Source organism: Poecilia reticulata, linkage group LG13 (assembly GCF_000633615.1).
Source record: "Poecilia reticulata strain Guanapo linkage group LG13, Guppy_female_1.0+MT, whole genome shotgun sequence".
In the NCBI taxonomy this organism is placed as follows: Eukaryota; Metazoa; Chordata; class Actinopteri; order Cyprinodontiformes; family Poeciliidae; genus Poecilia; species Poecilia reticulata.
The window spans coordinates 22229664-22243885 of record NC_024343.1 but is presented as its reverse complement, the minus strand read 5'-3'; the positions used below and the strand labels follow the sequence as shown (position 1 = coordinate 22243885).

General features: G+C 38.0%; 1 protein-coding gene across 1 annotated transcript in view; it reads right to left on the bottom strand.

Moving 5' to 3' along the window:
* The window catches only part of lsamp (limbic system associated membrane protein), a 761955-nt gene extending 750394 nt beyond the window's left edge, over nt 1-11561 (bottom strand). Inside the window, exon 1 of the mRNA XM_008426060.2 lies at nt 11285-11561. Within this exon, the coding sequence (XP_008424282.1) occupies nt 11285-11348 (64 nt within the window). The 5' untranslated portion in view covers nt 11349-11561. The remainder of the gene's footprint in view (nt 1-11284) is intronic.
* Between the last annotated feature and the right edge of the window lie 2661 nt (nt 11562-14222).

The following is a 14222-nucleotide window of genomic DNA, read 5'->3' as shown; positions in this document are numbered from 1 at the left end:
CTTTTTTTGTCAAAATTCAAGAATGATTATGACAGGTCTGAACAGTTCCTCTACCAAGTTCTTTAAATTTCAATCCATGCTGATGGATTGGTCTCATTTTTACTGTACATCTCAGTAACTTGAGATCTGAAGAAATCCAATGCAAAGTCAAGTTCATTTTTGTGCAATTTTCTCTGTCAGGGTTCATTACTCTGCTCAAAGAACTCTCTGCCATTAGAGAAAAGTCCATCAAAAAGGCAGAATTGGTCAGAATCCAATGTGCATGCTGCTGGTATGCAGCAAAGTAGCATAAGTGCAGAACCCATTTAATTCGAGTTGCTTTAATAACCTTATTCAAGAGAAGCGACCGAAGCAGCATGCATGTTTCAGTCAACACCATTACCAATGTAATAAATGGAGTGGGTGAGCATGTGGCTGTTCACTCCCTTTTTTTTTCTTCCACCCACTCAGGACAAGTCAAACACTTAAAGGGTTCCTGTTGGTTATTTGTCATTTTCTCATTTTATTTTAATGTCTGCTCTAACGTAGAAGCAGAACACGACATTCGTCTAAGCCAACCTAATGAGTCTGTCTGAAAGGCCTTGAGGAGCCGAGGGGTGCACAATGATGTTTGATGTTCAAGTTTAAAAGGAAGCGAGAGTTTCACATTTTGCTGTTAAGTAGCTTTGATAAAATCAAAATCCCGGAAACTCGCTCACCACTTCCACAACACGAGAAGGTTCAGTAAAACCACTGAACAGGCTGAACAGTGGCCTCTCTTTAGCTACTATTTTAGCAGTGTAAGGTAGCATTAAGAAGAATACTACCTTCTTAATTTTGCTTTTTTACTGTTGAGAAAAGTCGAGCTCATCCCACTTCCCCATGCTGGAGATTTTAGTTTAATATTAACAATAAATAAAATTACCTTAGAATTAATTACACAGGTGACATCAAGACCCAACAGTAGAGTCAGACGGTAATAACATAAATCTGGTTGTGTGTATTGGTATTGTGTCCTGCAACCTTAGCTTTAATTCTACTTTTTTCTACTTAATCATAAAAAAATCATAGGCAGAAAGAGAGTCATGGAACAGGAAGAGCAGGTTTCCTGAAGAAAGAGGAAGTAAGTTTCTAGCTTGCATCAGTATAAAAATAGTTCAGACCATTCCTTATTTTAAAGCATTAAAGGTTTAAAGAATAAAATCTAAACATTTTGAGTAATTGGATAAAACCCGGAGTAAAATACTTAAATTAATAATAATAACTTATAATTAGGCCAATAATTAATATTGGTTTTACCAGTGGTTGATGTTGGTTTGATTAATAAGAATATTTAAACTTATACTTACACTTACACTTATGGAAGTACTTAAAGGTGAAACAAGTAACTGTAACATGGTATCAGATAATTAGAATAATGGATTATTCTTGGTTTCTTGTCAGAAGTGTCTGTAATAACTCACATTATGATTATAGTAAGAATAACGTTATGGTTATTATAACATTATAAATGAATGTTGAATCAGAGAAACTAAAAGGTTGTAAATGTGATTTTGACATTGAACTTGAAATGGTGTAAAATGTTGCAACTGTAATTAAAAGGTCACTGATGTTGTGTTGAGGGTAGATAGTAGGTGAGAGGTCAGGGGGAAAGAGGAACTGAAAGGAGAGCAGAGGTAACCAAGGCCTTATTCCTAAACTTTAACTTCCCGAAGAAAAGGTTGGGCAGGAAACAGACGTAGGAGGACTATTGAGCAACTCAGGGACATTAGAACAGACATCAGGTCATGAGGTCTCCAAGGAGATGGATATGAGATCATCTGTCCAAGCAGTCAGCCAGTGAGACAGGCACAGCAACAAAGCTAGCCAATGCAAACACACCAAAAGGGTGGATAAACCCTTTATAAGGTGGGTGCAAAAGAGGAATCTTTGGTTGGATCCTTCAGGCAGCTTCAAGCCAAGATGGAGATGGACAAAGAACTCTGCAGCTGAAGAAGAGCCGGGGCCACAGAGCCGAAGACCGTTCTGCACATGGGGACCAACCCGTCAGCCCCGCAACATGTGGCTTCAAATTGCACTTCTCACATCAGCTGGGTTCAGACCCCAAAGACAAAGACCAAGGCAAAGATGAAGATAAAGACAAAGACAAAGAGGAAGAACTGGTGTGTTCCTTCCGTGGGACCAGGAAGATCGTGAGACGAGAAGAAGGGAGCTACAGAGCTGCAAGACAAGAAGCTGAGGACCGCTACGAGCATGAGGAAGTCACCCTGAGGCCCGAGACCTGCCGCTCTAAGTCAGTACTCTTCCTGTACTGGGAACCTCCTGCTGCTGCAACACCTTCTTCATCATCAGGCCAGTTCTGGGGTTCAAAATGCCAAACTCTGTCCGTCTCTCTCAAAGTTTCCCTCTTTTAGTTCTCAGTGTCAGCATTAGGGAAAGATAGGCTAGATTATTGATTTTACTTATTTATTTCTGCTACTGAATTAAGCTGTACTGACCCTTGCAAAATTCCCTTACTAATAAAATAATTAGCATTAAGAAAATCTAAAAGATGTTGTGGACACTCTGTCTGCTTCACCCTGAGCAAACTTAAAAGATATGGAATAGAGTGCACTGCTTTTTGTGTAAATCAACCCAAGTTAAATCAAACTTTATTGTAAGAAATCAGTACCTTTCTGATTTTACAATCGGGAATTCAATGTAGCATTTACAGAAGTAAAATAATGGCTCTGAAACTATATAAACACTTCAAATCTCATTTTGGCTTGTCCTTCTCAAGCACATTTCCACAGAAAAGTTCTACAAGCCTCAAATTGCCAACCTTTGGTTTAGAGGACAGCTAATCTATCCATCGAGACACATTTTTTATGACACTCGAAATGACAGAAAATAAATTATGTTGGGCATCAGGTAATAAACGATATACTTTCTGACAGGAAATAAGTGTCCTGACAGCTATGATGGAGCTCAGGATTGAAGCTCAGGATGGAAGATGTGTAACAGATCATTTAACTGTAGCTGATTAACTGTGACTGAGCCTGACTGTTCAAGACACCGAAGTAAAGGGAAGCAGGAAGCACACTTGTGTAAAACCACGACTAACAGGTGCAATGCAGCAACAGTAAAACATGGATCCTTAACTGCCCAATGTACGGTGCGTTATTGGCCCGTTGGAAGGTCAACTTACACCCTATAGTCTTTTGTAACATTTGACGGTTTTTCCGAAGTTGCCCTGTTGCTTTGTCCATGTTTCTAAAATCTCTGACCAGATGCCCTCCCACCAACATGTTCCACTGTGGGGATGGCATGTTCAGATTCGATCACAGGGTTTTGCAGTACAGCCAAAAGTTATATTTCTGTCTCAACCTACCAGAGCATCTTCTTCCACACTTTGCTGTCCTCTCCTACATGGACTGTGGGGAACTACAAACATGACCTCCGATGGATCTTTTTTCCAAGAATGCCTTTCTACAAGTCACTCCTTTAAATAGAATTTATAAAGTCTGACATTAAAATAGGTCAGAGTTAAGCAGTATAATACAAGCTGCCAATACATGGTCTGCCATGAGCTGTGGATTTCTGCTGCTCTTCCAAACTTTTTTAGCTCTTATTCCTGCTTCTTTAAATTCACTTCAGGTGGATGCCCCCGTCTTCCTAGGTTTGTGCAATTTTTTTTTTATTCTCAGATCATTAATCATTAAAAGGTTCAAAGTATGTGACAACCTAATGCAGCAGGAATCACAGAAAAAAAAAAGTACGAGGTGAAGTGTGTGGAATTAGGCTGGAGTTACATCTTTCCTTAGGACAATATTAACCTCTTACAATCAAAAGGATAGTTGTCCAAAATTTGGCTTTTTGGCAAGAATTTTAAGAAAACTTTTGGAAAGCTATTTTTTTATTTACTGCTGCAACAAAGAGAGGCAGCATGCTTGTTTAGTTCTGCTAACCTTTCAGGGCATCACAGCTACTTTTAATGCCACTGCTGATGCACAACATACTGAATTTGAACCTTATAATCAAAAAAGCAGACCTTGTTCTCATTGTAGGTAGCTCAACCTCCCTATAATACAGGGATGCCTCTGTCGCCCTTCAGTATTACTATATTTTTTTTGTAAAGTACTAGAGTGTAAGAGCATCACTGGATAGAAGTGTTCGCATCTGTCTGAGAGGTGGTGAATACAAAACAGCTAAGGCAGCTTTTATGTGTGACGTAAAGCACCTGTGTAGACTTTGAACTTGATTTTGGTGGGGATTTTTCCCTATTTTTCTGTCATTTTATTTTGCAAGGGGAGGGGTTACCTTTCATCTGTGGAGTTCGGGTAAAGCTCCACACGATACTGTCAACATCAGTCAGATTCAGAATCTCAAAAGGATTTACAGCGAAGTTTAAGGTAGAAAATGGGAAAATGTAGTCCCAGATTTTGGTTATGGAACTACAGGGATATTCCTGCCAATTAAATGTTTCAGATTTATCCTGAATTTTAGGGTACAATCAAAAAGGCCTTATTGGATCAAAATCCAGTCCATGTATTCAGAAACTTCAATTTGTTTGTAAAAACCCTGATCAGCTTAACATGATAGCTCTTTGCCCTCTAAAAGTAAAGGTATGCAAACAGGATAAGATGAAAGTATTATTAAAATTGCATTTCAGTAGTCGCAAGAACTATACAATAGCTGTGTTTAAGTTGTAAATGTGCATAAAACTTTGTGCAAAACTTTACTGGCAGCTTATGCCAGACCAAATCCAGACATAGTCCCAGAGACCCAAGGGCACATCACCCCCAACAGACGCCCAACAGAACCAGGGGGACGAGGGCTCAACTAGTCAACCTGCTGGAGTGAGTCAGTAAACACCTGTGCACCAAGCCCCAGCCGCCCAGAATCATGAATGAACTGGCAGGTAGAGGCACCAATCACTGGCATGGAGTGTGAGGGCCTGAGACAATCCAGGAGTGGGGGCTGCCCAAGACCCTACCTGATAGATCAACAGGTCCCCACAGACATGATTACATGTTCTCAGAACCTCCTTCTGGTCTTCAACAGAGAATGGGGGTGTGGAAAGATCCCAAGTCTCCTTCAGCCCACTCCAATGAGATGTTAGGGAAAGGGGCGCGGCAACTAACCCCACACAATACAGCAGTTGGCACAAGCATGCCAACAAGTTTGAAGCTAACCAAAACTCACTTTACTACATCTAAATCTTTTGTAATACTAAACCTAGTATTACCAAAGTAATGCGTGTCAAACATTTAATGGCATATGCATGCAAAAAGACAACTATGATTTTATTGTAAAACATTAATATTCTTCACTTTTAATACTTTGTTTTACCATTGACTGTCAAACATCCACTAAAATATAAAATATTGCTGAGTTGTTGTACAACCCAGTAAGAGAACTTCTCTCCATGTCATTCAAAGCTCCAAAACATCCCAACAGGCCATTTTTGATTTAGTAGAGGTTGACAATTGTCTGATTTCTAAGGGACCAATTGTTCTAGCCACTCTGACAGATTTACACCACATGTCTGCACTCTGGAGCTTCATACACAGCCCATGTAAACACTAAGCGGATCACTCGAGAGATATAAACAATACTTTGTTAGTTTGACAAAGTACATTGTGTTTTTGAACTGTTTCAAACTGTTTTGTTTTGATTAAAAAAATATATATATACACTTGACTACCTTGACTTTGAAGAAAAATATTTTTTGATATATATATATATATATATTATCAAAAAGTCTGAGTACAAGGTCTGAGTTCTAGTTCTATTGATGGCTTAAATGAATAGAAAACACACAAGAGCATGTTACTGGATAAAAAAAACAGAAAATCTTATTTGGACAAAGAGCTTTGTTTGTACTTTTCCACTTAAAATCAAGAGAAATGCTCAGTCCTTACATTTTTAACTGGTGCTGCAGGTGTGTATGTGTAAATGAATAATACAGAAACAGGCAACAGAGAAATCTGCTGCTTTCCCGTTTTGGACAGACAGCAATGTGAATATCAATAATATATTGTTGTTCTACACCACAACAACCAGGAGATGTTGAAATAAACATGGTTGTTTTTTTTCTTATCAGTTTCCCTTTGGTTGTGCAATCAAAAGCAATGAAAAACAAACCTGTCTCTAATCAACAACTCTGGACCTCTGCAAACAAAGTACTTCTCTGGAATGAAGCTGGATTAGCAATTTCTATTTGAATAAACTGGTACTGGGTACTTCTCCTGGACTCTGATTATAAAATGTAAAGAAAAATTTGATGTATTTTTTTGTGATAAACTGGTGACTTTCTTAGGGTGTACCCAACCTCTTCCCTAATGACTGCTGGAGGCAGACACCAGCCTTCACACAACCTTTACCTGCCCATTACCTGTTCTAACAGCATTTAAAATAAAGTGAAAACAAAAAATATGTGATGTAATTTGTACATTTTTATCATGCACAAGTTGGTTTTCTCAACTCCAACTTCTCCCACATGCCCAAAAGAATGAGGCAAGTACTCAAAGTGAAATGAGTAGAAAACACCAATAAAGCAGAAGCCGGGATACCACAGGACTTGGGAGAGCCATCTGGCATCTGTCACAGAGAACCTGCTAATCTAAATCACCGTTTCTCAACCCTGATTCTCAAGACACACTGCCCCTGCATGTAGTAGACGTTTGCCTGCTTCGGCACATGTGACTTCAATTGATGGCTGATTAACAGGCTTTTGCTGAACTGCAATTATTTGAATCAGGTGTATTAAAGCAGGGAAACGTCTAAAACATGCAGCAGTGTGCGTTGAGGACCAGGGCTGGGAAATACTCCTCTGAATGCATTTCCTGATTAAGCTTGAGGAGGACCAACTGGAGAGGAGAAAAACAACTCACACACACACACCAACTCCCAACACAGCCCAGTGAACATGACACCATGGTTAATTGGTCGCTCTAAATTGCCCCAAGTGTGAGTGTTTGCTTGCATGGCTGCATTTTGTGTGTCCATGTTGCCCTGTGATGGACTGGTGACCTGCTGAGGGTGTCCACACTCAACCTACCCTGAGACCTAGCAAAGACAAGTAGGTACAAACACTAAATGAATGAATATTTATATTACACTTTCACAGAAGAGCTAGCATGAGGATACTTTGTAATAAAACATTTCTTTCAAAGGCTGGAAACGACCTCACAAAATAAATAAATTCAGTTCTTTGCTTATTGAACGTGGTTAAAACGTGGGGGGGGGAAAGAAGTCAGATTGAGAATTTGAAGACATATTGTAAAAACTGCAAGGAGAGGTCACTGGTATTAAGGTCTAAACTAGGCTCACCAGAAACATTTGTTGATTCAGTCAGTAACTGAAGCAGCTTATAAGTGTTCGTTTTATTCATCACGTTTCCCAAGGAGAGTTTATTCCCATGAGCAACATGTCATTTTCAACCTCTCTCACAAGCTGACATGATCATTGGGGTGTCACAAAGTAGAACAAAGAGAATGCAATCTTCCACTGAGAATATTTTCTTCTGAAAATAAATTATTTCCTTCATTAAAAGGAGAACATGGTCTGTTTTTGTGTGCTTCCTTCAGGGAGTGTTGCTGCAAGGGTTGCTCTGATTTCTTTCTAAACCACTTTATGTGTCTTGTATGACAGACGAAGTAGCACGGGATGCCATCATGTATGTCGTTACATAGTGGCATCCAAGATCTAAAGGCAAGAAACTACTAAACGGCATGCTTCAGGCTCAAAGGCATAAGCTAAAGATGATAAACTATGAACTACAACAGGAAACAAAGTGAAAAGCACCTGTAATTTCAGCACAGAGTCAGTGACTGCAATTAAAATTTTAACAGGAGAAATACAACTAAAAGCACAACACAAAAGTCAGAAAACATTCCTTTATTTTGGACAGCTACTGCATTTTTTTTTGTAAATAATATATTTCATATTAATAAAAATACAACATTCCAAAGGTGCATTACTAGATGGAAATCTGGTGAGTGTGGAGTAATTGATTTATAATGATACAAACAATGCCTCTAACATGACATGAGGAGTGCCAATAATGGCCAAATTGATGGCTCAGTTCTTTATTATAAATTATAATAGAATAATAGATAATATCTCTCTCCCAAGTATCCTCAAACAATCACACCTCCAATGCCTGTTGATCGAAAGCAACACAAATCAAGAATCATAGTGGAACTACGTTGTTGCCATCTAGTGGTAATATGTCTAATTTAACTAAATTCCATCATATTTACTAAATTTATTGTATATGTAATATTTAAACGAATCTCTTTCGATGTTTTTTCCTCGTTCTAGCCCTGGAATTTTATCCTGTGTAGTTGGAACCACCCTCGGGAGTATTATTGTCCCCATCAGCATGAATGTCTAATGTGGTCACAGAAATCTGTAATGTTCCAACAAGTGGACTCCCATTTTTAATGCATCTCTTAATGACTTTGCTGCTCTCTTTGTTTTTGATGCTTTTTTGAAAATTGCTTTTTCATCTTGAGAATGTACAAATACTAATATCTGCCCAGAAGAATGACATCTGGGAGTGGCAGGGTTCATTTCTAACTCAATCAGGGTGATTATTGTCTGGGATTCAGTCTGATCCACAAACTGGTACACTTTCTGAGCATTTTTTCAATAATAATATTATAAACTCAAACTACAACCATGGCAGAATACAATTATATGCAAGAGAAATATATTTCAGTGGGAGATAGCCTAAACAGGGCAGTGAAGGCAATGGCCAGGCTACTGGAGTTGTGAAACACACAAAATCACAAAAAAAAAAAAAAAGAGTAACCCAAAAGCACAAGAACATAAAACTTTTCACAATTTTACATGTACTTTCTTTCTGATTTACACTACTTCAAGAAGTCCCAATTGTCTGCTTGTGTAATTTTTGCATTGACAAAGCTGACAGAGACCATTAGTTTTATTATTATTATTATTATTATCATTATTGTTTCCAATCAGTAACTTTATAACTACGTTCATTGTGTACTTAATCAATTTGAAAGAAAACTCTCTTGGGAGAGTCAGTCATGCAAACATGGCCTGAAATTGAATGCAGAATCGGGCAGTCTCTTTGTCTGCGGTAATCATTCCCAAACAGCTCACAGAGCCAGCAGTGATACACTCACACAGACACTGTGACAAAGACACACTCTGAATGTCTGTGTGGGGATGAGCTGCTGCTCTGTGGAGGATCAAGAGGATTCAGAAGGAGGAAGCTCAAGTAAGTCACCGAATCCTGGAGTGACAGACCCAAGCTGCAGATTTCATCTTCTTATCAACTGGAATGCTTTACTAGCAATGAAGTACATGACCAGCCAGCACAAAGAGACACTGTGCTGCTTTTATTAGACAAGGCAATAATGGGAATCTAAAATATATTAGAATACTTAACAAGTGTAATAAAATACGAGGATGCAAAAATATACAAACGTATAAATCTGACCATAAGCTAAAATTAATATATCAGGTTGTGTCCAAACCAAAGGCAACGTTTTAAGAAGCAATATTTTTATATGTAGTAGGTCATTCCACATTTTAGGAGCTGTCGCAGCAAGCACACAGCCTCCTATATACTTATATTTATGAGTAACTTGCTCTTTTTATGGTCCAATAACATAATTAAAGTGTTAATGATGACCAAACTCTTTCAAATCAAATATCTATCACATCTAAGCAGAAATGCAGTACGATAGTCTCCTAAGCTAGAGCATCCACCATGAGGGTACAGGTTAAGGAAAAAAAAGCATGCCATACAAATTAAACCTCAGCACAAAGCTAAAATCCCTTAATATTTAGTGTCCTACATTTGGAAAACTGTTGCAGAGGCGTAGGTGAAAAACAAGCAGGAACAGAGCTAACTGCCTCATATTAACATTCTGTAACCTAAGAGATCACAGTTTCCTGTGAATATAGTTTTGAAGTTAGGACCACAAAAAGGCTCGTAAGCAATTTGCCTTCCTTCTTAATACCCAATATTGATATTATCCTGACACGTCTGTTTCCATCCAAAACAACAGTTTAAATTTTTTATGCGACATTGTATTTTGCAATATTTTTGATAATGATGATAATTTAAAGAAGCCAACCTGTTGATCTTCAATAAACTGGACATGTTGGTAATACTAAGAAAGAAATTGTGTAGCATGCAATGTCTTAGAAGAAAATATTTTAAATCTATTAAACATTGATCAAATCAAATAAAATTACAAGACAAGTACAATGGGTTAGACAACAGTACCATTTACAGCGGTGGTATTTACACTGTTTAATTTAAAGAAGCCAACCTGTTGATCATCTATAAACTGGACATGTTAGTTACTTGATGAGAAATGCTTGGAAAAACTGTAAGCAAAATAGTAAGGAAAACTTTAAATACTTTAAAAAAAAAAAAAGATAATTCACTTGAGTAATGAAAAATTAAAAACCATCTGCAGTATTATAAAACTCAAAAAAGCCAATTCTCCTCCTCTCCCCAATCTGGTACATCATGCAATCCAGGGTCATTAGCAGCACACCAGCAGTTTTAAAATTAATTCATAATGCTTGCACAAAGCTTCAGTCTTTTGACAGACTTGTGTCTTGTGACAAACAAAACCAGTTTATTGATCCAATTGTCGACTTCATGAGAGAAACTAAATCTGCTCTATTATTACAGTCACTGGGTGAACACAGAGGAATCAGGGGTCAGGTGGTGTAAACGAATATAGAGCCATTCTGTACAACAAGACAGACTGTATGAGTTTTCATACAGACTTGTTGTTTTTGACTGTTGTGTAACTTTGGGCTGGGCATTCTCAATAGTGTGTCATATATTCAAATAATTCTATGGTGCATTTATGATCCCGTCTGTATAGAAAATGTAAGAAAACGAATAATTGGTTTCTGTCTCTTAAGCCAACATAAAAAAAATAAAATAAAAAAAAAAACAATGTGTCAGCAAAAGTTTCTCAACGAGACAACACAACAAACTTGCATGTAAAACACAAAGCAGAAACAGGTCATCTCTACTGGCTATGTTCAAGTCAAATCCTTGCCGATTGCAATTTTCATCCCATTTATCCTTATCTGCCCTGTTGAAGCACCTGCTGTGTTTACTCCATCCTCTTTGAGCACATTCAACACACCGCAACTTTATATCTCAAGCAGGTATATATATATACGTACGTGTGCGGCAGAACCAGAAACAAACCCCACAAGCTAATAGTAGCTGATCCAATCACAAGGACTCCAGAATGTTTTCGCATATACCGAGCATGTCCTTGTCCCTAAATGAGTGAGTTAGTCATCTTACCTTGAAAGGTGAAGAGAAAAGCAGCGCAGAGGATCCAAACGCTGTGTATCCAGAAGTAGTGCATGGTGTCCTCTCCTCAGCTCCCGCAGCTCAGCAGTCCTCCAGAAGAAACTTGATGTCCTGTCGAGGCTCGGTGTCTGGGGGACAATATCCCGTCCTGCTCTCAGGAGACAGAGCTCATAGAAGAGCCAATCTGCAGCGGCAGAAAGAGGAGCAAGGAACAAACAGTAGAAGTGTTGCAGAAACGCAGGACAAAGTCTCTCTCCATAAATCGGCTGCTGGGTGTGCGGCTATTTCTTGGCCTGCCATGCCATCTAGTGTCTGCAGAGACTTGAGGTAACGCACAAGAGACGAAACAGGTGTGTTAATTAGCCGCTGAGCTCAAGGTGTCGCCATGCACATTATAATAATCCCATGTGAAATTGGGGGGGGGTGGGTTTGAAGAGCGTGTCCTTAATGCAGGGGTGTCAAACTCCAGTCCTCGAGGGCCGGTGTCCTGCAACTTTTAGAAGTGCCTCTGCTGCACCACACCTGAATAGAATAATTAAGTAATTAGCAAGGCTCTGGAGAACTGAGGAGGTAATTAAGCCATTTGATTCAGGTGTTTTGTACCTGTGGCACATCTAAAAACTGCAGGACAGCGGCCCTTCAGGACTGGAGTTTGACACCCCTGCCTTAATGGATCAGTGCTAAATAAAGTTGTCATGGAAATGTCTTTCAGGAACCCTAACCGCATGTATCCGCTGTGTAAAGTTTGTAACAGTAGTTTCAGTGAATTATATATATTAAAAAATTGAAAACAAGACAAGTGTTATATAATGTTTGTAAATAAAACGTCCTTACTTTGTTTATGAACTGTATAAATGGGTTGTTTAGAGTTGTATATGTTTCTGTGCCATTTTAGACGCGTACATTGTTTTAGTTCTGCAATATTCTATGTGAGACAGACTCACTGCTGCCTCCTTTGGTCGAATGGTGCCTATGCAGTTTAATTTTCCTATTGGTTGCAGCAGAACAGCTTGGTACAACTTCGTCTGATAGACACACGGTCTGCCCCATGGTGAGTCAGGAGTTTGAATAGTGTGTGAATGCAGAGACTCCATGGAGCATTGATGGTAGCATAAGCCAGCTTTGCAAATGTGTGATTTATTTGCAATGTCAGCACCAAGTGGAATGGGTCTCCTCTCTGCTCTGACTACTGGCGACATTTAGTTGCTAATTGACATATCAACATAGACGTTTTCCTGTGACATTCAGGAAACATAAAAGGTTTAAATTGAGCTGTTTAATAAAACATTTCCTTTACAAAACCTGATCTCACTCTAGCAATTTTCAAATTAAAATACTCAATCTTTGCTGACCTAAGAAAGGAAAAGTGTAGTCTTGCTCCAAGTTGAGCATTAGGAGAGGTCAGAAAATATGATAATACATTAACTCTGTAATGTAGGTCAAATCTTCCCAAATCAGGGATTTGCCCGGTCCACTGAATGTAATCTGTACTTTTTTTCTATTCTTTTCTTTTTTTTCTTTTCTTTTCTTCCCTTATTCCACTAAGGTAAAATTGCTGCTCTAGATGACTCAGTGTCACCTTTACTTGAAGATTTAAAGTAAAATTTGACGCTTTATGCTCTGTCTCTTGGTTGAGTAAAAAAAAAAAAAAAAAAAGGCTATCGAGAAGTAATTTCTGTCCCAGATTAACTCTAGCAGAAAATTAAATGTCAGGGTTTATAAATTTACAACTTTCAAGCCCTTCCTTTGGCTATTTTCTTTGACTTTGGTATATTAGAAGTTACATATCACACATGCCAATGTCCTTCCACACATCCGTGAATGTTATATGTAGATACTATAAGTAGTCATTGAGACCTTTAAGATAATCTGAGTCAAATCTGCTAACCATTCCAAGAGTCAGAACGAAACATGCTGAAGCAGCCTTCATCTTTATGCACCAAACATTTGGAACAAGCAGGACTCTCACCCTGAGCTCCTTTAAAACAAGGTTATAAACCTTTTTAGATGCTTTTGCCTATCTTGTTTATCTTTAAATCTGTGCAAAATAAATCTGTTTTGATATGTTTTACTTTAATGTATGTTGCTTTTAATTTCTATGTGCAAGCATCTTGGGTTACCTTTGACCAAAAGGTACTATATACAGTAAATAAAGTTGCCTTGCCTATTAAACATATTGTTTTTTTTATTTACAGGGCTGTGAAATATAAGCTTCTTACTTCTATAAAAGATGGGTCGGTTTTCAATCACTGTCACTAAACAAAGTTCAGCAGCTCGCTCAACTCTTCATCAAAGTCTAAATTGTTTTTTGAAGACTTTCTTCTCCTTTGAACTTGAAACCATTATTGTGCTGAATCTGTCTTCATCGCCTTTCGCCTCTGTTTCCTATTACCCACTGATCCTCTCTTAGACTCCTGTGACCTTAGATTCAGAAGGTTAACGACATCTATTGAACTTCTGCAATGAGACCAAAGGGCAATAATGCGGCCAGGAACAAAGCACTGCTTTATTTTCTTATGTATTTTATATTTTTGTACGTTGTTTTTTTCCCTCCACCTTTGCTTCTAACTATATAACTTGTTTTGTTCTATCGAAAGAAAATATCAATTTTGTTCAACTTTATTTTACTTAAAGTGCTTACTGTTCACAGTAAATAAATTAATTAAAGAAAATGTAAATAAAAAAAATAAAAATGCAGAAATAACAAAAGTAATATATTTATCTTTTTTTTTTCGCCTAAAACAAATTGTGCATGTGTTTGCTTCTGTTGTGAGGTCATGAAACATCTAAAATTTTATTTATTCCATTAATTAGGTTCCAGCCTTAGGTTGGAAAACAAACAATGTGTTCTTTTTTCTCTAAAACATACAATTAATTCAAATGTATATTTCAAAATTGTTTTGTTAGCCAGAGGACACTTTTGTCTTAT